The sequence below is a fragment of the Mauremys reevesii genome, linkage group 24 (genome assembly GCF_016161935.1).
Source record: "Mauremys reevesii isolate NIE-2019 linkage group 24, ASM1616193v1, whole genome shotgun sequence".
Taxonomy (NCBI): Eukaryota; Metazoa; Chordata; order Testudines; family Geoemydidae; genus Mauremys; species Mauremys reevesii.
This window is the reverse complement of record NC_052646.1, coordinates 20,996,969-21,020,996: the sequence shown is the minus strand read 5'-3', so window position 1 is coordinate 21,020,996 and position 24,028 is coordinate 20,996,969. Positions and strand designations below refer to the sequence as shown.

The 24,028-nt window shown below is 71.4% G+C and overlaps 1 protein-coding gene across 1 annotated transcript; it reads left to right on the top strand.

The window, feature by feature from the left end:
* Positions 1-296: 296 nt before the first annotated feature.
* CADM4 (cell adhesion molecule 4) lies at positions 297-22,905 on the top strand. Its single transcript, XM_039512893.1, has 9 exons — positions 297-442; positions 14,811-14,957; positions 15,837-15,989; positions 16,290-16,424; positions 16,774-16,935; positions 17,818-17,908; positions 19,162-19,334; positions 22,184-22,312; positions 22,786-22,905. The coding sequence occupies exons 1-9, from the start codon at positions 370-372 to the stop codon at positions 22,893-22,895; spliced, it is 1,173 nt and encodes a 390-aa protein (XP_039368827.1). The 5' UTR covers positions 297-369; the 3' UTR covers positions 22,896-22,905.
* The last annotated feature ends 1,123 nt before the right edge of the window (positions 22,906-24,028 follow it).

Genomic DNA, 24,028 nt, shown 5'->3' with positions numbered 1-24,028 from the left:
ACCTGAGCCCTCTTTGTGCCTCAGTTTCTCCTCTTGCCAATGACCCTCCCCCCTTGTCTGGAGAAGCCCCTGGGTCCCCCTGCTCTGGCTTTGAGGCCCCCTTTCGCCTTCCCCTGGGGGGCAGAACAGCCCCCCCCATCCAGCGGTGGGGGGCGACCTGCCAGCCAATCCCTGCGGGGGGGGGGGTCTCTTTAAATCCCCGCCCGCCCCACTCCCGCATGGGACTTGTAAACACGCGGCCGCCGCTCCCGGGGCCCCGCCCGGCTGCCATTGGCCCGGCCCCTCGCATCTCATTAGCATCTCATTAGCGGCCGTGCCGGCGGGAGCGGCCCCAGTGCAGGTGCAGCCGGGCCGGGCGCAGCGGGAGCGATGGGGCCGGCGCGGTGGGGCCGGGGCCGGGCGATGCTGGCGGCGCTGGGGCTGCTCTGGGCAGCCGGGCGCGGTCGGGGGCGCGGGGGGCTCGGGGGGCTGCGCAGTGGGGCGCGGGGTGGGGCTGGGCAGTGGGGCGCACTGGGGCGCGGGGGGGCTGCGCACTGGGGCGCGGGGGGGCTGCGCACTGGGGCGCGCCCCCCCCCCGGACCCTGCCAGGTGCGCGGGTCTCCTGCCCCCCAGCCGGCTCCGGGGGGGCCCTTGCAGCCCTGCGCGCTGGGCGGGGGGCCCGGCAGCCGCGGGATTTGAGGGGGCTCTTGGCTCAGCGCCCCGATCTGCGTTGTGCGGGGCCTAGGACGGGTGCAGCTGCTGCTGCGGCGGAGGGGGGGGGAACAATGCCCCCCCCGCGCCTGCCATTCTGCAGCGATGCCGCCTCTGGCTTTGTTAGATCTTCTCCCCCTCACCATTCAGATGCCGGTCTGTGGGATTAGCCTCCCCCGCCGCCTGGGCTCAGGCCCCGTGTCCCCCGCCCCCCTCTCGCCAGCTCAGCATGCAGAGCCCATAGCAACCCTGCCAGCTCCCCCGGCCCCCGCTTCCTGACAGTGCCCCCGGCACCCCCGTATCCATCCCTGTGCCCCCGCTTCATCCCAGCATCCCCTGCACCCCTGTATCCATCCCTGTGCCCCCCCTTCATCCCAGCATCCCCTGCACCTCCATATCCATCCCTGTGCCCCCTTCATCCCAGCATCCCCTGCACCCCGTATCCATCCCTGTGGCCCCCCGTCATCCCAGCATCCCCGGCACCCCGTAACCATCCCGGTGCCCCCTTCATCCCAGCATCCCCTGCACCCCGTATCCATCCCTGTGCCCCCTTCATCCCAGCATCCCCTGCACCCCGTATCCATCCCTGGGACCCCCCTTCATCCCAGCATCCCCTGCACCCCGTATCCATCCCTGTGCCCCCTTCATCCCAGCATCCCCTGCACCTCCATCTCCATCCCTGGGCCCCCCTTCATCCCAGCATCCCCTGCACCCCCGGATCCATCCCTGTGCCCCCCCTTCATCCCAGCATCCCCTGCACCCCCGTATCCATCCATCCTGTGCCCCCTTCATTCCAGCCTCCCTGCACCCCCGTATCCATCCCTGTGCCCTCACTTCATCCCAGCATCCCCTGCACCCCGGTATCCATCCCTGTGCCCCTTCATCCCAGCATCCCCTGCACCCCGTATCCATCCCTGTGACCCCTTCATCCCAGCATCCCCTGCACCCCGTATCCATCCCTGTGACCCCCTTCATCCCAGCATCCCTGCACCCCTGTATCCATCCCTGTGCCCCACTTCATTCCAGCCTCCCTGCACCCCGTATCCATCCATCCATGTGCCCCCTTCATTCCAGCCTCCCCTGCACCCCATATCCATCCCTGTGCCCCCTTCATCCCAGCATCCCCTGCACCCCCATATCCATCCCTGTGCCCCCCTGCATTCCAGCGTCCCCTGCTCCCCCGTATCCATCCCTGTGACCCCCTTCATACCAGCATCCCCTGCACCCCCCTATCCATCCCTGGGACCCCCCTTCATTCCAGCATCCCCTGCACCCCCATATCCATCCCTGTGACCCCCCCTTCATTCCAGCATCCCCTGCACCCCCATATCCATCCCTGTGACCCCCTTCATCCCAGCATCCCCTGCACCCCATATCCATCCCTGTGACCCCCTTCATTCCAGCGTCCCCTGCACCCCCATATCCATCCCTGTGCCCCCTTCATTCCAGCGTCCCCTGCACCCCCATATCCATCCCTGTGCCCCCACTTCATCCCAGCATCCCCAGCCCCCCCATATCCACCCCTGTGCCCCCCACTTCATCCCAGCATCCCCTGCACCCTGTATCCATCCCTGTGCCCCCCACTTCATCCCAGCATCCCCTGCACCCCGTATCCATCCCTGTGCCCTCACTTCATCCCAGCATCCCCTGCACCCCCGTATCCATCCCTGTGACCCCCCTTCATCCCAGCATCCCCTGCACCCCGTATTCATCCCTGTGACCCCCCTTCATTCCAGCATTCCCCCCTGCACCCTCTGCATTGCATCCCCCACGCATTCCCCTTTGTATCCCCCATGCACCCCCTTTTTTGCTTCAGTCCAGCACCTCCCCCTGCTGTAGGGTGTCCAGACAGCAAGTGTGAAAAATCGGGGTGGGGGGTAATAGGAGCCTGTATAAAAATAGCCCCAAACATCGGGACTGTCCCTATAAAATTGGGACCTCGGTCACCCTGTCCCGCTGCTCCGGCCTCGCCCGTCCCTTGTATTTCTGCACCCGACCTGCTTGTGCCCGGCTCGCTGCTGGGAGGGGGGGTCCCGACCAGCTGCCGCATCCGTCCCCTTGCCACCCCCCCCCCCCTTTATTCCTCTCTCCTGTTCTGTTCCTGCCTTTATCCCGGCCTGGCTCCGGGGGCACGGGAACTGGCGAGCGATTTGTGCCGGGGTCGGGGAGCTGGAGCCGGGGTCGGGCCAGGGTCGGGGAGCCGGGGTCAGGGAGCCGGGGTTGGGCCGGGGTCGGGGAGCCGTGGTTGGGGAGCCGGGGTCGGGCCACGGTCGGGGAGCCGGGGTCGGGGAGCTGGGGTTGCGGGGTCGGAGAGCCAGGGTCGGGCCGGGGAGCCGGGGTCAGGGAGCCGGGGGTTGGGCCGGGGTCGGGGAGCTGGAGCCGGGGGGCTGGGGTCGGGGAGCTGGAGCCGGGGTCGGGGAGCCGGAGCCGGGCAGCCCAAGCGCTGGGCCTCGGGTTATTTTCATACATGATTAACGGGGACTCTGACTAGAAAAAGCGGGAGGAAAATGGCGTGTCTGTGCCCCCCCCCCCCATCCCGCTGGCTGCAGTTTTCCAGTCTTTGTTCTCCCGGCCCAGCGCTGGGCACCAGACGCGGCTCCTGGCAGGGCCCAGCCCCCCGGCCGTGGGCACCGGCTCCAGCTTCTGCCCGGCCCGCTGGGCCCAGCTTCCCCAGCCCACAGTGGCATTTCGGTGCCCTCTGGCCTGGGCCCGGCCCTGCCCCCTGCAGCCACCGGCCCAGCGCTGGGGGGGCCCAGCTGGTATCCCTCCCCCCGCCCCATTGCAGCTGTGGGGCGGCTCCAGGATGGGGGGGGGCTAGCGATTAGGGGGATCATCTTTGCCTTCTTCCCATCCCCTGGCGGGGCCTGGGGGGAAGTGGGACCCAGGTGTCCGGGTCCGGCTCCCCCAAGACATTCCGACACCTCCTCCCTGGACTGTGTCAGCTGGGCTGGGAGCCCCAGCGGGGCTGCGGGGGCTCTGATCGCTGCCCCCCCCGCCCTTATGTGGGGGAAGCTGATTATGTGAAGCCATAAATTGCTGGCGAGGGGACGGGAATTTCCAAGGCTCCGGTTTCGCTTTGGAAGGGGAAACCTGGGGGGGGGGGGAAGCTGCTCCGGGGTCAGCGCTGAAGCGTGGGGGGCTGGGCTCAGAGGAGACCCCCCCCCTTGGGAGGTTTGCAAGATCCCCGGGGGGGGGGGGAATCCTGGTGGCCCAGAAGGGCGTTTGAAAGACGCAGCCGCCCCCAGCGGCAGGTGGAGATGTGAGGAGCGGGTGGCCTGCGACACAGCGATGTGGGGGGGCGGCGGGGGGGGGGACTTGTCTTGCTGAGCCAGGCGTCGGTTTGGGGTGAGCGAGGGGGGGTGGCCCCCGGCCCCCAGCACAGGCGCTGGGCCGGGTTTGGGGTGAGCGAGGGGGGTTGGCCCCTGGCCCCCGGCACAGGCGCTGGGCCGGGTTTGGGGTGAGCGCGGGGGGGTGGCCCCGGGCCCCCCGCCCCGGCGCTGGGCCGGGTTTGGGGTGAGCGAGGGGGGGTGGCCCCTGGCCCCCGGCACAGGCGCTGGGCGGGGTGTGGGGTGAGCGAGGGGGGGTGGCCCCCAGCACAGGCGCTGGGCCGGGTTTGGGGTGAGCGAGGGGGGGTGGCCCCTGGCCCCCAGCACAGGCGCTGGGCCGGGTTTGGGCTGAGCGAGGGGGGGTGGCCCCCGGCACAGGCGCTGGGTCGGGTTTGGGGTGAGTGATGGGGGGTGGCCCCCGGCCAGGGGCGGCTCTAGGCACCAGCTAACCAAGCTGGTGCCTAGGGCGGCCAACTCTAGGGGGCGGCAGGCTGGGCCGGTGGACCTGCCGCAGTCATGCCTGCGGAGGGGGGCTCGTCCCGCGGCTCGGCTGGACCTCCCGCAGGCATGACTGCGGCAGGTCCGCTCGTCCCGGCGGGAGCTCAACCGGAGCCGCGGGAAGAGGGGACCCGCCGCGGGACCGGGGAAGGGCGGCGCAGCACACCGCGCTGCTTGGGGCAGCCCGATTTCTAGAGCCGCCCCTGCCCCCGGCACAGGCGCTGGGCCGGGTTTGGGGTGAGCGAGGGGGGGGTGCCCCCCGCCACAGGCGCTGGTCCGGGTTGGGGGTGAGCGAGGGGTGGCCCCGGCACAGGCGCTGGGCGGGGTTTGGGGTGAGCGAGGGGGGGTGGCCCCCGGCACAGGCGCTGGGTCGGGTTTGGGCTGAGCGAGGGGGGGTGGCCCCCGGCCCAGGCGCTGGGTCGGGTTTGGGCTGAGCGAGGGGGGGTGGCCCCTGGCCCCCAGCACAGGCGCTGGGCCGGGTTTGGGGTGAGCGAGGGGGGGTGGCCCCCGGCACAGGCGCTGGGTCGGGTTTGGGGTGATCGAGGGGGGGTGGCCCCCGGCACAGGCGCTGGGTCGGGGTTGGGGTGAGCGAGGGGGGGTGGCCGCCGGCCCAGGCGCTGGGGCGGGTGTGGGCTGAGCGAGGGGTGGCCTGGCCCCAGCACAGGCGCTGGGCTGGGTTTGGGGTGAGCGAGGGGTGGCCTGGCCCCGGCACAGGCGCTGGGCTGGGTTTGGGGTGAGCGAGGGGGGGTGGCCCCAGCACAGGCGCTGGGTCGGGTTTGGGCTGAGCGAGGGGTGGCCCCTGGCCCCCGGCACAGGCGCTGGGCCGGGTTTGGGGTGCGGGCGGGGGGGTGGCCCCCGGCACAGGCGCTGGGTCGGGTTTGGGGTGATCGAGGGGGGGTGGCCCCCGGCACAGGCGCTGGGTCGGGTTTGGGGTGAGCGAGGGGGGGGTGGCCCCCGGCACAGGCGCTGGGCCGGGTTTGGGCTGAGCGTGGGGGGGTGGCCCCTGGCCCCAGCACAGGCGCTGGGCCGGGTTTGGGGTGAGCGAGGGGGGGGTTGCCCCCGGCACAGGCGCTGGGGCGGGTTTGGGGTGAGCGAGGGGGTGGCCCCCGGCACAGGCGCTGGGTCGGGTTTGGGGTGAGCGAGGGGGGGGTGGCCCCCAGCACAGGCGCTGGGCCGGGTTTGGGCTGAGCGAGGGGGGGTGGCCCCTGGCCCCCAGCACAGGCGCTGGGCCGGGTTTGGGGTGATCGAGGGGGGGTGGCCCCCGGCACAGGCGCTGGGTCGGGTTTGGGGTGATCGAGGGGGGGTGGCCCCCGGCACAGGCGCTGGGTCGGGTTTGGGGTGAGCGAGGGGGGGTGGCCCCTGGCCCCCAGCACAGGCACTGGGCCGGGTTTGGGGTGCTGGGATTCCCCGCTTGGATCCCACAAGGTGTCAGGGGCCGGTGGGGGGGGGTCCCAGCAGCCAGTCTTGATGCTGACCCCTGGGACCAGCTGTGGGTCCCCTGGGTGTCGTCCTCCCCCCTTTGTGTCCCAGCCCCAGTGCCGGAGGTCAGAGTTCCTCCTCCAGCCCCCATGGGGCGGCTCCTGGCAGGGGGCGCTGTGTGGAGCTGGCTCTGGGGGGGTCCCAGCACCGGGTGTTTTGGGGGATGGGGTGGGGCGCTGGCTGTGTGTGTGGGTGCTGTGGCAGGTGGGGGTTCCGGCTACAGGGGGTGCTGGGGGGGCTGGCTCTGGGGCTCCCAGCAGGGGTGCTGTGGGGTGAGGTGGGTTTGCTGTGGGAGTGGGGCGCTGGTTCTGGGGCGCTCGCTGAGGGGGGCGGGGCTCTGGCTCCGGGGGGGAGGGGGGCGTGGGGCCCGCTGGCAGCTCCTGGCGCGTGGGGCCAGCTCGTCCCAATTATCTCCCGTGCCAGCCCCACACCTGTGCCACCCCACAGCGCCGGCTCCTCCCCGGCACATGGCGATGGAGGCGTCCCTGGGAACCGGGCCTGAAGAGACGCTCGCTCGGCCTGTCAGCGCCCGGGGGGCCAGATACGACCAGCTCCTAACACGTCGGCCACCTTCGGGGGGCTGGTTATAGGGGGACCCCTCGCCTGGCGCAGGACGCGGCCCCGCTGGGGGGGGGCTGGTTATAGGGGGACCCCTCGCCTGGCGCAGGACGCGGCCCCGCTGGGGGGGGGGGGGGCTGGTCCGAAGGGAATGTTGTATCTGTGTGAAACCACCTAACCCCTGGGATGACACTGAGCTGGCTGCTTACAGCAGGCGGAGCTGGGAGCCAGGACTCCTGGGTTCTCTCCTGGGGGTCCCCTGGACCAGTCTGTGCCTCAGTTTCCCCCCAGTGGCGTGTCCCGGGGGCTGTGCCAGGAGGAGCCGGCCCGTGCAGGCCGTGGGGCTGACAGGCGGCTCTGTGCCCCGCACACCGGGCCCTTATCCCTGCCAGGCAGCGGAGAAAAGGCCATTGTCACCCCACGGCGCCAGCTCCCCCGGGCACTAGCCCCTCCCCCAGGCCCGGCCCATCCCCTCGCTATGGCAACCGGCCCCCCACTAGCCCAACCCTTCATTCCCTGAACTCTCAACCCCCCCCCTCTAACCACGAGCCCCCCACTCCCGTCCCAGATCCGGGGAGAGAACCCAGCAGACCCGGCTCCCAGCCCCACCCCCCCTCTAACCACCAGACCCCGCTCCCCTCCCAGAGCCAGGCAGAGAACCCAGGAGTCCTGGCTCCCAGCCCCCCCCCTCTAACCACCAGACCCCGCTCCCCTCCCAGAGCCAGGCAGAGAACCCAGGAGTCCTGGCTCCCAGCCCCCTGCTCTAACCACTAGCTCCCGCTCCGCTCCCAGAGCCGGGGAGAGAACCCAGGAGTCCTGGCTCCCAGCCCCCCTGCTCTAACCAGTAGCCCCCACTCCCCTCCCAGAGCTGCAGATAGAACCCAGGAGTCCTGGCTCCCAGCCCCCCCCCCCCCCGCTCTAACCACCAGACCCCACTCCCCTCCCAGAGCCGGGGAGAGAACCCAGGAGTCCTGGCTCCCAGCCCCCCTGCTCTAACCAGTAGCCCCCACTCCCCTCCCAGAGCTGGCCGGGGGCTGTGGGTCTGGATTGAGGGGCACCGGCAGAGGTGGGGTGGGTGTGCCGGGGGGCAGCCTGAGCTGGAGTTAGGGACCCAGGTGTCCTGGGGACGGAGGGATCTGATGGGGAGCGCAGCAGCCTGAGCCAGTCCGAGGGACCCAGGCGTCCGGAGTGGGGGTGGGGTGCTGGGAGCTCGCTGGCAGGGGAACAAAAGCCCCTTGTCTGTTCCCAGCTCGGCGGCACCGTGGGCAGTGGCGGGCGCTCCTGGCCTGGCAGGAATGTGTGGGTCAGGGCCGCACCCATGGGGGGGGCAGCGTCCCCCCTGCTGTCCCCCAAGGAATCTGCCCCGGGGGGGGGCTGATACCCCTGGGCCCCAGGCCTCTATATGGGCCCATGGGGGGTGGCTGGTCACTGTCTCCCCTCCCCCCAGGGGTTGCTGGGGCACCAGGGCTGGATGGAGTCCAGCTGCCTGGACCTGCTGCCAGAGCCGGACTGGCCCTGGCGGGGGGGCTGGGAGCCCGGACGCCTGGGTTCTCTCCCCGGCTCTGGGAGGGGAGTGGGGGGGGTTAGAGCAGGGTGGGGGCTGGGAGCCCGGACGCCTGGGTTCTCTCCCGGCTCTGGGAGGGGAGTGGGGTTAGAGCAGGGTGGGGGCTGGGAGCCCGGACTCCTGGGTTCTCTCCCGGCTCTGGGAGGAGTGGGGGCTGGTGGGTTAGAGCGGGGGCTGGGAGCCAGGACTCCTGGTTTCTCTCCCGGCCCGGGAGGAGTGGGGGTTAGAGCGGGGGCTGGGAGCCCGGATGCCTGGGTTCTCTCCCTGGCTCCGGGAGGGGAGTGGGGGGGTTAGAGCGGGGGGGCTGGGAGCCCGGATGCCTGGGTTCTATTCCTGCTATTGCCTCATTCCATGACCTTAGCGCCATGTGCCTCAGTTTCCCCACCCAGGGAGCAGAGCTGGGCAGTGGCTGGAGGTGAATGGGGGGCAGCTCTTCAGGGGGTTACACTGGCCCCCGGAGGGTTCACCCCCCTGGGTCACCAGGGCCGAACTGCGCCTCTCCCACCCAGGGGAAGGGGGGCTGGGAGCCCAGGCAGTTCCTCTCCCTCCTTGTGTGGAAGGGGGTCGAGCTGGCAGAAAAATGGGCCCCATTGTTGGCACTGGCCGAGGGGGCACGGCCCAAAATATGCCAGGAATCCAGTGCTGCATCCCCGGGGGGGCTGGGCCAGCAGCACGGAGTTAACCTGGGGCAGAGGGAGCCCGGGGCTGGGCTAGCAGGGGCTGCGAGTCGGGAGTGAGGGGCACCGGCCGAGCTCGGGGCTGTGGGTGGGGACTGAGGGGCACCGGCAGAGCTCGGGGGCTGTGGGTTGGGACTGAGGGGCACCGGCAGAGCTGGGGGCTGCAGGTTGGCAGTGAGGGGCACCGGCAGAGCTCGGGGGGGGGGGCTGCGGGTCGGGGGTGAGGGGCCCCGGCGGAGCGGGGGGGGCGGCGGGTCGGGAGGGAGGGGCACCGGCGGAGCTGGGGGGGCTGCGGGTCGGGAGGGAGGGGCACCGGCGGAGCTGGGGGGGGCTGCGGGTCGGGAGTGAGGGGCACCGGCGGAGCTGGGGGGGCTGCGGGTCGGGAGTGAGGGGCACCGGCAGAGCTGGCGCGGGGGGGGGAAACCGGTGACCTTGGTGGCGCGAGTGACCTTGACAGTCTCAGCTGGCTGCGCCGCGGTCGCCGTGGAGACCCTGCCAGAGATGGGAGGGGGGCTGGGGGCTGGGGAAGGAGCTGACACTGCAATAAACCGCCCCCCTCCACACACCAGGGAGTCCTACAGTCTTGGTGCTTAGCAACGGGCGATGGGGGTGTTGCCACGGCAACCCTGGCTGGCATCGCTGGGATGGTGAGGAGACAGCTGCATGGGGGGGCCCAGCTGTGCTGGTCTGGTCCCGCCCAGCGGGGGGTGCGGGGGGGAGGGGCTGGCTGGGGGATCCCGCCGTGGGGAGAACTATGGCCCCGGGGTGCCCTGCTCTGACCCACCAGCCCCCACTCCCCTCCCCTCCCAGCCTCAGGGAGAGAACCCAGGAGTCCTGGCTCCCAGCCCCCCCTGCTCTGACCCACCAGCCCCCACTCCCCTCCCAGCCTCAGGGAGAGAACCCAGGAGTCCTGGCTCCCAGCCCCCCCTGCTGTAACCACCAGCCCCCACTCCCCTCCCAGTGCCGGGGAGAGAACCCAGGAGTCCTGGCTCCCAGCCCCCCCTGCTCTGATCCACCAGCCCCCACTCCCCTCCCAGAGCCGGGGAGAGAACCCAGGAGTCCTGGCTCCCAGCCCCCCCTGCTCTGACCCACCAGCCCCCGCTCCCCTCCCAGACCTTGGCGTTTCCCCGCTCTCTGTGTCCCTCTGGTCAGAGCCCAGGACCAGGCGGGCGGGTGAGGGGCACCCCCAGGGGTGGGGGGGCAGACGCTCATTGGGGGGCTGAGACCCCAGGCTCCCTGCGTTGTGTCGCCTCCTTTCCTCCGGGTCCAGCCCTTCCGCCCCCCCCCCCCCCCGGGTGGTGGTTTCCATTTGCTGGCTGGTTGCCTGGGGGCTCTGCCCCCCCCTCGGTGACTCCCCCTGGCCACAGCCCCCCCACCCTCCCTCGCTTCGTTCCCAGCCGCTGCCCCTCGGCTCCGGCCCCAGCCCGCGGGACCCCGGCCGGAGCGAATGAATGAGCGAGCGGCGGAGCGAGGAACTGGCCACGATTTCTCCGTTCAGCCCTTTCTGCCCCCTGCCCCCATTTCCCGCCCTGCCCCCATTATCCCCGCCCACCCCTTCCTGACATTTCCCTTCTCCCTTCCTCCTCCGCGCCTGCGCCCCTTTCTCTGCTCTGGCGCCTTCTCCGCCTGCTGCCCCCATGAGCCAGCCCCATCCCAACCCCCTCCAATTACCCCCACCCCACTGCCCCGGGAGCCAGCCCCATCCCAACCCCTCCGATTACCCCCACCCCACTGCCCCCGTGAGCCAGCCCCATCCCAACCCTCCGATTACCCCACCCCACTGCCCCCGGGAGCCAGCCCCATCCCAACCCTCCAATTACCCCCACCCCACTGCCCCCATGAGCCAGCCCCATCCCAACCCCCCTCCGATTACCCCCACCCCACTGCCCCCATGAGCCAGCCCCATCCCAACCTCCATTACCCCCACCCCACTGCCCCCAGCGAGCCAGCCCCTGTGCCAGGCCCCTCCGATTACCCCCACCCCACGGCCCCCCATGATCCCAACCCCCCTCCGATTACCCCCACCCCACTGCCCCTCATGAGCCAGCCCCTGTGCCAGGCCCCTCCGATTACCCCCACCCCACTGCCCCCATGAGCCAGCCCCTGTGCCAGGCCCTCCGATTAGCCCCACCCCACTGCCCCCGGGAGCCAGCCCCATCCCAACCCCCTCCGATTACCCCACCCCACTGCCCCCGTGAGCCAGCCCCATCCCAACCCCTCCAGTTACCCCCACCCCACTGCCCCCGTGAGCCAGCCCCATCCCAACCCCCTCCAGTTACCCCCACCCCACTGCCCCCATGAGCCAGCCCCTGTGCCAGGCCCTCCGATTACCCCCACCCCACTGCCCCCATGAGCCAGCCCCTGTGCCAGGCCCTCCGATTACCCCCACCCCACTGCCCCCATGATCCCAGCCCTGTGCCAGGCCCTCCGATTACCCCCACCCCACTGCCCCCCATGATCCCAACCCCCTCCGATTACCCCCACCCCACTGCCCCCATGGAGCCAGCCCCATCCCAACCCCCTCCAGTTACCCCCACCCCACTGCCCCCCATGAGCCAGCCCCTGTTCCAGGCCCCTCCAGTTGCCCCCACCCCGGGTACCCCAAAGCCAGAGATGAGGCCGAGCTTGGCCTAGGGGCCGAGGGGCATTAACCTGTGGGGGGAGGGGCCATGTGGGTCCCAGGCCCCAGTTCTCTGCCCCCCCCAATCTCCAGCCCCCCCATCTCCAGCTCTCAGCCAAATATTTAAGGACTCGGATATGCAAATCGCGGTGGCTGGCTGCCATGGCAACGCCTGATTAGCTGGAGCTGAATGGCGCCGTGGGGGGTGGGGATGAGGCGGGTGATGCCGCCCAGCGCCCCCTGGAGGGCGTGAAGGGAACTGCCCCTGGGACCCCGACGCCCCCTCCCAGGCCGGACGGGGGGTCCCAGCTATAGGGGTACAGCCCAGACCACTCTGGAGAGGGCCGGGGATTACCCACAATCCTTCACTGCTGGGGGGGGATGGGCCCAGGGGGTGAGGTTATTTGGGGAGTTCTCTCCCATCTCCCCCCCCCCGCCATCGCCACCCCTCCCCCGGCCTTTCGCCCCCTGCTCTGCCCAGACCCCCCCATCCCCCACTGACTGCACCAGCTGATCAGAGCTGTTCCCATGACAACCCATTATGATGTCAAAGGAGGAGGAGACAAACCATCCCGGGACTTACAGTGGCACCATGACCGGTGGCCCCCCCAACTCAACCGGTGCCCCCCACTCCCGACCCGCAGCCCCCAACACAACCGGTGCCCCTCAATCCCGACCCGCAGCCCCCAACTCAACCAGTGCCCCTCAATCCCGACCCGCAGCCCCCAACACAACCGGTGCCCCTCAATCCCGCCCCGCAGCCCCCAACACACCCGGTGCCCCACAAGCCCCACCCGCAGCCCCCAACTCAACCGGTGCCCCTCACTCCCGACCCGCAGCCCCCAACTCAACCGGTGCCCCTCAATCCCGACCCGCAGCCCCCAACTCAACCGGTGCCCCTCAATCCCGACCCGCAGGCCCCAACCCGCTGGCGCCCCTCACTCCTGACCCGCAGCCCCCTGTTCTTGGTGCAGGTGAGGTGTCCTGCTATGGTGGGGAACTTTCCTGGTTCATACAGGACCCGGTGAAATGGGCTAGTGAAAGGATCGGAGGCCTCGCTCCCACTCCCTGCACCCCGAGCCCTGCCTGACCTCGGGGGCTCCCCTTTCCCGTGGGGCAGAGTCCTCGTAAGCCCCACCAGGCTGGGCCCGGGATCCGGGGGCCTCTGTGCTCCGGGCGCTTCCCTGGCCCACTGGTCACTGCACAGAGCTCCAGCAAATACAATTGATTAAACAGCAACCGATTAAAAACTCAGGCGGAAATGGGGCAGGAAAACCCATCACCCCGGTCCGTGGCTTGGGGACCCCACGCCCAGCCCCAGCCCCACGCTGCCTCCAGCTCCTGCCCTCCCCTTAGCTCTGCCCCTCTGGGCCAGGCTGCCCCAGCTCACACAGAGGACGGGACCCCCCGGCCTCCTGACTCCCTCATTGGCCTGCTTGCCCTATCAATCAGGCTGACCTGGAGTGCTGGCCTCTCCCCATTGGCCCTGGCGCCTGTCAGTCTGGGTCCCATCAGCCCGTCCCCTTTCTGTTGGTACTGGGAGCCAGCAACCAAACCCCACGGAGTGTCCCTGAGGGGCCAACGGTCCCCAGGGCAACTGGTTTTCATCCGGGTTGTACAGGAGAGGGCGGCCACGTGTGTCCGCGTCGCCGAGGGGCGGCCACGTTTGTCCGCGTTGCCAAGGGGCGGCCACGTTTGTCCGCGTTGCCAAGGGGCGGCCACGTGTGTCCGCGTTGCCGAGGGGCGGCCACGTGTGTCCGCGTCGCCTAGGGGCGGCCACGTGTGTCCGCGTCGCCGAGGGGCGGCCACGTGTGTCCGCGTCGCCCAGGGGCGGCCACGTTTGTCCGCGTCGCCCAGGGGCGGCCACGTTTGTCCGCGTCGCCCAGGGGCGGCCACGTTTGTCCGCGTTGCCCAGGGGCGGCCACGTTTGTCCGCGTTGCCGAGGGGCGGCCACGTTTGTCTGCGTTGCCGAGGGGCGGCCACGTTTGTCTGCGTTGCCGAGGGGCGGCCACGTTTGTCTGCGTTGCCAAGGGGCGGCCATGTTTGTTGCTTGGTGATGACGTGATTTACACAGCACAGTACGCAGCCACGGGTGGGAGTGAAGCAGGAAGTGACACGAGCCGTGGCTTCCTGGCTACGCACGGGGGGAGCGGTTAAGCCAGGGGTCGGCCCCTTTCCCAAGCGCTGGGCCGAGCCTGCACGGAGTCCCCCTGATCTAAGGTGCCGCGGCCGGTCCGACCCGTGAGCGGCTTTGGAAGGGCTCTTTCTATACGGCTGTAACGCAGAACCAAACTAGTGGTGTCTGCAAAGTACAGAAGGTTTTTCAGATGTTTAAGAAGCTTCATTTAAAACTAAATCAAGCTGCAGAGCCCCCGGCCCGGGGGCCAGGACCCGGCAGTGCGAGTGCCGCTGAAAACCAGCTCGCACGCTGCCTGCGGCCCCTGTGCCGTGGGGTGCCAACCCCTGGTTAAGCCAAAGACAGGAAGTGGCCTCACGGCAGAGGCCAAAGGTCACCGTCGGCCTGTTTGGTGGGATGGGAAAGCGGCGGAAGTAGCATGAACTGGCCCTGGCCGCTTATGGGCCAATGGGGACCAAGGATGTTTTAGCCCCACCTTATCTGCATAGGACACGCCCCTGTTCCAACAAGCCACGCCCCCTACTTCCATGCCACATGTGACAAGTCACTACCAAATCTGGTGGGGGGGGAGATCTGGCGGGTCTGGGGGGGGCTCTGAGGGAGATCGTCTCCCTGGGGGTTGGGGTCATTGCAAACCAGGAGGTGCCACCCCCCCCAGCCAGCCCCAGGCTTGGTTCCCCCGACGCTGCCGGCAGCGTGTCCCTCCCGGGCCGTTCACCAGCTACGGTTGGCACGGCGCCGGCGCCAGGGGCGGCTCAGTCGTGCAGAGGGCCCGTGTCCATCTCTTCCTCTCCACACACCCCGCACAGACACCGGGCGGGCTCGGGGCACCCTGGACCAGCCGGGCAGGGGTTTGGCCGGGGTCTCGCTGAACGAGCCGCGCTCTGCCTGGCTTGTCCTGCCGCGATCCCCGGCCTTGGCAGACCAGTCAGCCGCCCGCTCGGCCAGATGTGCCCTGGGGTTGTGTGGCTTTCTCGGGACCCTCTCCAGGTCTGTCTGGCTCCTCCCTAAAGTGCGACCCCCCCGAACCGGACCCAGGAGTCTCAGCCTGGCTCTGGCGGCTTGGCACCGTGGGCTCCCGGTCCATCATCTCCGTTTCCCTGACCCCACGTGTCCTCAGCCCAATTCTCCAGTGCGCCGAGGTCGTTGTGACGCTGGGAGGTTTGATGAGCGCCCTCGGTGCTGCAGGGGTCCGTGGGGGGGTCCGCGTGGCAGCTTGACCCCCCCAGTCCCTCCCTGACCCCTGCTCTCGCCCGCCCAGCCCTGGCGCAGGAGGTGCAGACGGAGAACATGACAGTGGTGGAGGGTGGCGTGGCCGAGATCAACTGCCGGCTGCACCGATACGACGGCTCCATCGTGGTGATCCAGAACCCGGCCCGGCAGACGCTCTTCTTCAACGGCACACGGGGTGAGGGGCCGCCGGGCGGGGGGTCTGTGCACGCGGGGTGAGGGGCCGCCGGGCGGGGGTTGGCCACGCGGGGTGAGGGGCCGCCGGGCGGTGGGGGTGGGCACCCGGGGTGAGGGCCGCCGGGCGGGGGTCTGTGCACGCGGGGTGAGGGGCCGCCGGGCGGTGGGGGTGGGCACGGGGTGAGGGCCGCCGGGCGGGGGTCTGTGCACGTGGGTGAGGGCCGCCGGGCGGGGGTGGGCACACGAGGTGAGGGGTTGCCAGGCGGGGTGGGCACGTGGGGTGAGGGCCGCTGGGCGGGGGTGGGCACACGAGGTGAGGGGTTGCCAGGCGGGGTGGGCACGTGGGGTGAGGGCCGCTGGGTGGGGGCATGTGGGTTGAGGGCTGCCGGGCGGGGTCAGGCACGAAGGGTGAGGGCCGCCCGGGCGGGGTCTGTGCACGTGGGATGAGGGGCTGTCGGGCGGGGTGGGCACGTGGGGTGAGGGTTGCCAGGCGGGGTCTGTGCACACGGGGTGAGGTTGCCGGGCAGGGGTGGTGGGCACGCGGGGTGAGGGCCGCCGGGCTGGGGTGGGCACGTGGGGTGAGGGCCGCCGGGCGGGGGTCTGTGCATGCGGGGTGAGGGCCGCCGGGCGGGGGTCTGTGCACACGGGGTGCGGGGCCGCCGGGCGGGGGGGGTCTGTGCACACGGGGTGAGGTTGCCAGGCGGGGGCACGTGGGTTGAGGGCCGCCCGGGCGGTGGGCACACGGGGTGAGGGCTGCCAGGCGGGGGTCTGTGCACACGGGTGAGGGCCCCGGGCGGGGGCACGGGGTGAGGGGTTGTCAGGCGGGGTGAGGGGTTGTCAGGCGGGGGGGCAGCCGCTGAGCCCGTCCCTGTCTCCCCAGCGCTGAAGGACGAGCGGTTCCAGCTGGTGGAGTTCACCCAGAGGCAGGTGCGGATCCTGCTCTCCGACGTCCGGCTGGAGGACGAGGGCGGCTACTTCTGCCAGCTCTACACCGACGACACGCACCACCAGATCGCCTCGCTCACCGTGCTGGGTGCGCGGGGTCCCCGGGGCTGGGGCGGGAGGGGATGTGGCTGGGGGATCCTGGGAAGGGACGAGGGGGGGATTCTGGGAAGAGATGTGGGGTGGCTGCCCCGGGGGATTCTGGGAAGGGATGGGGGATGGCTGTCTCAGGGGATCCTGGGAAGGGACGAGGGGGATTCTGGGAAGAGATGTGGGGTGGCTGCCCCGGGGGATGCTGGGAAGGGACGGGGGGGGATTCTGGGATGGGACGAGGGGCCATCCCAGTGACCCCCCTGCCCTGCCCTGTCCCCCCCGCCCCGTGTCTCTGCAGTGGCCCCCGAGAACCCGACGGTGGAGGTGAAGGAGCAGGCGGTGGAGGGCGGGGAGGTTGAGCTGACGTGCGTCGTGCCCCGGTCGCGCCCCGCGGCCACCCTGCGCTGGTACCGGGACCGGCGGGAGCTGCGAGGTGAGGGGGGGTAAGGGGCCTACTCCCCCTAGGGGGCATGGGCTGGCTGGGGGGTTGGGTAATGGGGCAGGGTGCCTGTCCCCTGGGTCGGGAGGTGGTTGACTCAGGGGCCTCAGGGGCGGGAATGGGGCAGGGGCCTGTCCCCTGGGGATGGGGAATGGGGCAGGGGGCCTGTCCCCTCTGGGGGGCGGGGAATGGGGCAGGGGGCCTGTCCCCTCTGGGGGGGGGGAGGTGGTTGACTCAGGGGGGCGGGGAATGGGGCAGGGGGCCCGTCCCCCCTGGGGTCGGGGCTGGGGCAGGGCGGGGCCGGGCGGGGTCACCGCTCGCCACCCCGGCCGTGCCGTGGCAGGGCTCAGCAGCCGGGAGCAGCTGGGGAAGGTTTTCCGGGTCAGCACATCGGTGCGGCTGCGGGTCGAGCGCCGGGACCACGGCACCATCGTGACGTGCGAGGCCACGCACCCCGCCCTGCGCGGGCAGCGGAAGCAGACGCAGTACGTGCTAGACGTGCAGTGTAAGTGCGGGGGCGGGCGGGGCCGGGAGCAGGTGGGGGTGAGGGGAACGGGGTTGGGGCAGGGTGGGGTGAGGGGGCAGGGTTTAGGCTGGGGCAGGAAGTGGCTGTGCATGGGGCTGCCCGGGGTTCCTCATGTCTCAGTCGCGTGTGGGGTTGGGCTGGGCTGTGGCAGTGGGTTGGGGGCGGCGTGTGGCCGTGGGCTGCTTTGGGTTGTGAGTGTGCAGGGGGCCGGGATGGGGGGTGGTTGTGGGTGCACGGGGCTGGAGGGCGTGTCCTGCCAGGGCGAGGGGGGCTGGGGCTGGGGTTGTGTTGTGTTGTCCTGTGTGTGCTGGGTGTTGCAGGGGGTTGTGTGTGGGGGTCATAGGCTGTCATGTTGCTGAGGGAGTGCGGGGGCTGTTGGCGGAGGTGGTGAGTTGTCGTGTTGTGCTGTCGTGCGGGGGGGGCGCACTGGGCGTGTGCTGGGGTGAGCTGTGCTGTTTTGGGGGGAGCGTCGTGTTGCGGTGGTGTTGGGTGGTTGTGATGCTGGGGGTCACGGGGTTGCGGTGTTGATGGGTTGCTGGTGGGTGTATGGGGGTGTGGTGGTAGGTTGTGTTGTTGGATTGCTGTGGGGACATGGGGGCATCGTGTTGGGTTGTGGTGTTGGGTTCTCAGGTTGTGGTGGTGGCGGGTTGCTGGGGGGACATGGCGGCATTGTGTTGCTGGGTTGTGGGGTTGTCGTGCTAGGGGGGTGCACTGGGGGTGTGGTGGGGTTGTGCGGCCGGGGAGAACTGGGCTGTTTTTAGCGTGTGCGGGGGTTGGGTTGTCGGGTTGTGGGGTTGCTGGGTTGTCGGGTTGTGCAGCCCCTGGGCTCCGTGTGCAGCCGCCCTGGTCTTGTCCCCACAGACTCGCCCACGGCGCGGATCCAGCCCAGCCAGGCCGTGCTGCGGGAGGGTGACACCCTGCTCCTCACCTGCGTCGTCAACGGCAACCCGCTGTGAGTGGGGGCCATGGGCCGTGTGCTGGGGCACTGCTGGGGGTAGCTCGCAGCGCCGGGGTCCCTGGTTGGGGCACTGCTGGGGGGGAAGCTCGCAGCGCTGGGGTCCCTGGCTGGGGCACTGCTGGGGGAAATCTCGCAGCGCCAGGGTCCCTGGCTGGGGCACTGCTGGGGGGGAAGCTCGCAGCACCGGGGTCCCTGGCTGGGGCACTGCTGGGGGGGAAGCTCGCAGCGCCGGGGTCCCTGGCAGGGCACTGCTGTGGGGAAGCTCGCAGCACCAGAGTCCCTGGTTGGGCACTGCTGTGGGGAAGCTCGCAGCACCAGAGTCCCTGGCTGGGCACTGCTGCGGGGAAGCTCGCAGCGCCAGAGTCCCTGGCTGGGCACTGCTGCGGGGAAGCTCGCAGCGCCGGGGTCCCTGGCTGGAGACACTGCTGGGGGGAAGCTCGCAGCGCCGGGGTCCCTGGCTGGAGACACTGCTGGGGGGAAGCTCGCAGCGCCAGGGCCCCTGGCTGGGGCACTGCTGGGGGGAAGCTCGCATCGCCGGGGTCCCTGGCTAGAGACACTGCTGGGGAAGCTCACGGCGGATCCAGCCCAGCCAGGTCCCTGGCTGGAGACCCTGCCGGGGGGACGCTCGCAGCGCCGGGGCCCCTGGCTGGAGACACTGCTGGGGGGAAGCTCGCAGCGCCAGGGCCCCTGGCTGGGGACACTGCTGGGGGGAAGCTCGCAGCGCCAGGGCCCCTGGCTGGGGACACTGCTGGGGGGAAGCTCACAGCGCGGATCCAGCCCAGCCAGGCCGTGCTGCGGGAGGGTGACACCCTGCTCCTCACCTGCGTCGTCAACGGCAACCCGCTGTGAGTGGGGGCCATGGGCCGTGTGCTGGAGACACTGCTGGGGGGAAGCTCGCAGCGCCAAGGTCAGGGCCTGGGCCCCAGCCGAAGCCCAGGGCAGCAGGGCTCAGGCAGGCTCAGGCTTCCTGGCTGGCTGAGAGCCCCGGGGAATCGCGCGGGGGGGGGGCCCGGACCCCCCCACACGCCGTGACACCCCCGTATTTCATACAGCGTCACGCCAGGCCTCCAGCTCCCAGCGCCGGCTGTGCCCAGAGGCTGGGACATGGGGGGCTGGGGGTGTCGCCCTGGGAGCCGTGCTGCTGCCCGTCCCCCTGGTGTTGGGCCGGCCCTGCCCGCTGGTGCCAGGGGCCGGACCCCAGGGCCGTGGGCCCCGCTCACCCCCCTCCCCGGTGTGTGTCCCCGCAGCCCCACGGAGATCACGTGGAGCCGGGCGAACGACTCGCTGCCCGAGCGGGCGCAGATGGAGGGTGCGGAGCTGACGCTGCCGGCGCTGAGCCCGGGCGACAACGGCACCTACGCCTGCCACGCGGCCAACAAACACGGGCGCGCCTCCGACCAGTATGTGCTGGTGGTGTACGGTAAGGAGCCCCGGCGCCCCTCCCGCCCGACCCACGGCCCCCGGCGCCCCTCCCGCCTGCCCCCCGGCGCCCCTCCCGCCTGTCCCGGCGCCCTGCCCCAGCGCCCCTCCTCCCGACCCCAGCCCCCTGCCCCCGGCGCCCCTCCCGCCTGTCCGCGGCCCCTGCCCCGGCGCCCCTCCCGCCTGACCCACGGCCCCCGCGCCTCCCGCCTGCCCCAGCGCCCCTCCCGCCTGTCCCCCCTGCCCCCGGCGCCCCTCCCGCCCGACCCACTGCCCCCGGCGCCCCTCCCGCCTGACCCCGGCGCCCCTCCCGCCTGACCCCGGCCCCGGTGTCCCTCCCGCCTGCCCCGGCGCCCCTCCTCCCGACACACGGCCCCCTCCTCCCTCCCGCCTGTCGCCCCGGCGCCCCTCCCGCCTGTCCCGCGGCCCCTGCCCCCAGTGCCCCTCACGCTGACCCGCAGCCCCGGCGCCCCTCCGCCTGACCCCGGCGCCTCCTCCCGACCCGCGCCCCTCCGCCTGACCCCCCGGCCCCGGCGCCTCCCGCCTGTCCCGCGGCCCCTGCCCCGGCGCCCCTCGCCTGCCCCGGCGCCCCTCCCGCCTGACCCACGGCCCCCAGCGCCTCCCGCCTGCCCCCGCGCCCCTCCCGACCCACGGCCCCGGCGCCCCTTCCGCCTGCCCCCCGGCGCCCCTCCCTCCCGCCTGCCCCCCGGCGCCCCTCCCGCCTGTCCCGGCCCCCCCCCCCCCCTCGCCTGACCCACGGCCCCGGCGCCCCTCCCGCCTGACCCCGGCGCCCCTCCCGCCTGCCCCAGGCGCCCCTCCTGACCCACGGCCCCGCGCCCCTCCCGCCTGCCCCGGCGCCCCTCCCTCCCGACCCACGGCCCCGGCGCCCCTCCCGCCTGACCCCGGCGCCCCTCCCTCGACCCACGGCCCCAGCGCCCCTCCCGCCTGCCCCGGCGCCCCTCCCTCCCGACCCACGGCCCCGGCGCCCCTCCCGCCTGCCCCCGGCGCCTCCCGACCCACGGCCCCGGCGCCTCCCGCCTGTCCTGCGGCCCCCCGGCGCCTCCCGCCTGACCCCAGCCCCGGCACCCTCCTCCCGACCCACGGCCCCAGCGCCCCTACCGCCTGTCCTGCGGCCCTGCCCCGGTGCCCTCACGCTCGACCCACGGCGCCTCCTCCCGACCCACGGCCCCCAGCGCCCTACCGCCTGTCCTGCGGCCCTGCCCCGGTGCCCTCACGCCGACCCACAGCCCCTGTCCCCGCCGCCCCTCACTCCCGACCCACAGCCCCTGTCCCCGCCGCCCCTCACTCCTGACTCGCAGCCCCTGTCCCCCGCCGCCTCACTCCCGACTCACAGCCCCTGTCCCCTGGGGACCCTGACTGCTGACCTGCAGCCCCTGTCCCCGCCGCCTCACTCCCGACTCGCAGCCCCTGTCCCCTGTCGCCCCTCACTCCTGACCCACAGCCCCTGTCCCCGGGACCCTCACTGCTGACCCGCAGCCCCTGTCCCCCAGCACCCCTCACTCCCACCCCTGGCCCGTGGCGCCTCACTCCTGACCCGCAGCCCCTGTCCCCAGCACCCCTCACTCCCACCCCTGCCCCGTGGCGCCTCACTCCTGACCCGCAGCCCCTGTCGCCCCCGGCGCCTCACTCCCACCCCTGCCCCGTGGCGCCTCACTCCTGACCCGCAGCCCCTGTCGCCCCCGCGCCTCACTCCCGACTCGCAGCCCCTGTCCCCGGTGCTCCTCACTCCCGACCCACAGCCCCTGTCCCCGCCGCCTCATTCCCGACCCACAGCCCCCTGTCCCCGGCCGCCTCACTCCCGACCCTCAGCCCCTGTCCCCGTCGCCCCTCACTCCCGACCCACAGCCCCTGTCCCCCCGCCGCCTCACTCCTGACCCACAGCCCCTGTCCCCTGGGGACCTCACCCCGACCCACAGCCCCCTGTCCCCGTTGCCCTCACTCCCGACCCACAGCCCCTGTCCCCTGGGGACCTCACTCCCGACCCACAGCCCCTGTCCCCTGCCGCCTCACTCCTGACCCACAGCCCCTGTCCCCTGGGGACCTCACCCCGACCCACAGCCCCTGTCCCCGCCGCCTCACTGCTGACCCACAGCCCCCTGTCCCCAGGGGACCCTCACACCAGACCCACAGCCCCCTGTCCCCCCCGTCGCCCCTCACTCCTGACCCACAGCCCCTGTCCCCGTCGCCCTCACTCCTGACCCACAGCCCCTGTCCCCCCAGTCGCCCTCACTCCCGACCCACAGCCCCTGTCCCCTGGGGACCCTCACTCCCGACTCGCAGCCTCCTGTCCCCAGCACCCCTCACTCCCACCCTCTGCCACCCCTCACTCCTGACCCGCAGCCCCGTCCCCGGGACCTCACTGCCGACCCGCAGCCCCTGTCCCCAGTGCCCCTCACTCCCGACCCGCAGCCCCCTGCCCCCAGCGCCTCACTCCCGACCCGCAGCCCCTGCCCCCAGTGCCCTCACTCCCGCCCCGGTGCCTCACTCCCGCCCCGCAGCCTCACTCCCGCCCCGCAGCCCTCCCCTCCCCGGTGCTTCTCACTCCCAACCCACAGCCCCCTGGGGGCGGGGCGGCTGGGAGCTCCAGCCCATGTGGCCACTGGGTGTCTACCCGGGCCCAGGATAGCTCAGTGGTTTGAGCATTGGCCTGCTAAACCCAGGATTGTGAGTTCAGCCCTTGAGGGGGCCACTTAGGGATCTGGGGCAAAAATGGGTCCTGCTAGTGAAGGCAGGGGGCTGGACTCGATGACCTTTCGAGGTCCCTTCCAGTTCCAGGAGATTGGTCTATCTTCAATTATTACCTTTATTACCCCTCCTTCCCGCCCCCAGACCCCGGGGCCATTGTGGAGGCCCAGACCTCGGTGCCCTACGCCATCGTGGGCGGCATCCTCGCCCTGCTGGTCTTCAGCGTCATCTGCGTCCTGATCGGCATGGTGTGGTGCTCCATCCGGCAGAAAGGTGCGTGGGGCACGGGGTTGGGGTGTGGTGCTCCATCCGGCAGAAAGGTGTGCGGGGTTGGGGTGTGGTGCTCCATCCGGCAGAAAGGTGCGTGGGGCACAGGGGTTGGGGTGTGGTGTGGTGTGGGGCAGTGGGGAGCAGGGGACAGGGCTGGGGGAGGATGAAGGGGAGGGGACAAGGTGGGGCGGGGCTAGCGGCTGGGGAGGATGAAAGGGGATGGGACAGAAGCAGTGGGGAGGGGAGAGGGCAGTGGGGTTGGGGACAGAGCCAGAGGAGGGGCAGGACGGGGAGGGGCAGGAGAGGGGCCAGGGCTGGAGGGGGCGGGGCTACAGGAGGCGGGGCACCAGGGGGAGGGAGGGGCCAGGGCAGCAGGGGGCGGGGCAGCAGGGGGCCGAGGGGGCGGGGCACCAGGGGGAGGGAGGGGCCCGGGCAGCAGGGTCCGGGGCAGCCCCTCACCTCCCCCCCGCCCCCAGGCTCGTACCTGACGCACGAGGCCAGCGGGCTGGACGAGCACGGCGAGGCGCGGGAGGCCTTTCTCAACGGCGGGGACGGGCACAAGCGCAAGGAGGACTTCTTCATCTGAGCCGGGCGGAGCCGGGCGGAGCCAGGAGCGTGGACCAGCCCATCGAGCAGCAGCCGAACCACAGGATGGGGCGGGGCTGGTTTAATTTTTGAAACCAAGGCCTATGTGCCAGCAGCCTGGGGTTCCAGCCCCGCCCCTGGGCTGAGGCCCCGCCTCCTACAAGAAGCCCCACCCCTGTGTAGTAAGACCACGCCCCCGGGCTGAGGCCCCGCCCACCCATGGCCCCGGCCTCCAGGGACCCCAGGTGGTGCCCTTTGCCCAGGCAGAGGAGGGGGTGGGGGGGGGTGAAGCAGGGGATTCAGGCCTCACCCACCCTACGATTGGGGGGACCAGGCCCCTCTGATGGGGGCGGGGCTCCAGGGAGGTGGGGTGGAGACCGTGGGGTGCTTTTGTAAACAGTTTAACTGGGCCGTGACTGGATGGGGGATGGGCCTGCTAGGGCCCGGACTCCTGGGTTCTCTCCCCGGCTCCAGGAGGGCGATGGGAGTTAATGGGGTGGAGGGTGGTGGCTGGGAGCCAGGACTCCTGGGTTCCATCCCGGGCTCCCGAATTCCTGCTGTGGGCCTTAAAAGCAGGTTGGACTCTTTAAAGCCATGATTGTTCGGGGGGGGGGGGGGGTATATCTGTCCATCATTGTCTGTCCGTCCTCGTCATGTGACGTCCTCACCAAGCACAAGAGCCTGAGACGGGGCCGGGGTGGAGGAGCTGGGGGCCCAGAGGAGCTGGGGGGCCGGGGCGTCTTCCCCCACCCCTCCGGAACTCCCCTGCCTGGGGGCACCCGTGGGCCCAGAGGGGGTGAATGGGGCAAATCCAGATTTCACCCTCCTGCCCCCCCAATGCACCAGCCCCTCGGATGTCCCCAGCACTGGGGGTGCTGTGGGGGTGGGGCTCGCTCGCCCCCCCGTAGTCAGTGCCACCCCCCAACCCTAGGCATTAGAGAAGCCAGACCCTGAACTCCCTCTCCCCCCCCCCCAGTTAAACTGGGAAAGAGCTGCCCCATCAAGGCCTGCTGGAGCAGGGACCCCCTCCCCTCCCAGCACCCCATAACCCACCCCACCCCAGAGGGGCCCTGTCCTGCACCGGGCGGGGGGTCCCCCCCGTAACCTGCCCCCGAGGGGCTGTGTCCTGCGCCG

What these genes read in the sequence shown, in the direction of transcription:
- CADM4 (XM_039512893.1), top strand. Translation starts at nt 370, where the DNA reads ATGGGGCCGGCGCGGTGGGGCCGGGGCCGGGCGATGCTGGCGGCGCTG. An exon ending in GCTCTGGGCAGCCGGGCGCG is followed by an intron (nt 443 to 14,810) that starts GTCGGGGGCGCG and finishes TCGCCCGCCCAG; the next exon opens with CCCTGGCGCAGGAGGTGCAG. An exon ending in CGCCTCGCTCACCGTGCTGG is followed by an intron (nt 15,990 to 16,289) that starts GTGCGCGGGGTC and finishes GTGTCTCTGCAG; the next exon opens with TGGCCCCCGAGAACCCGACG.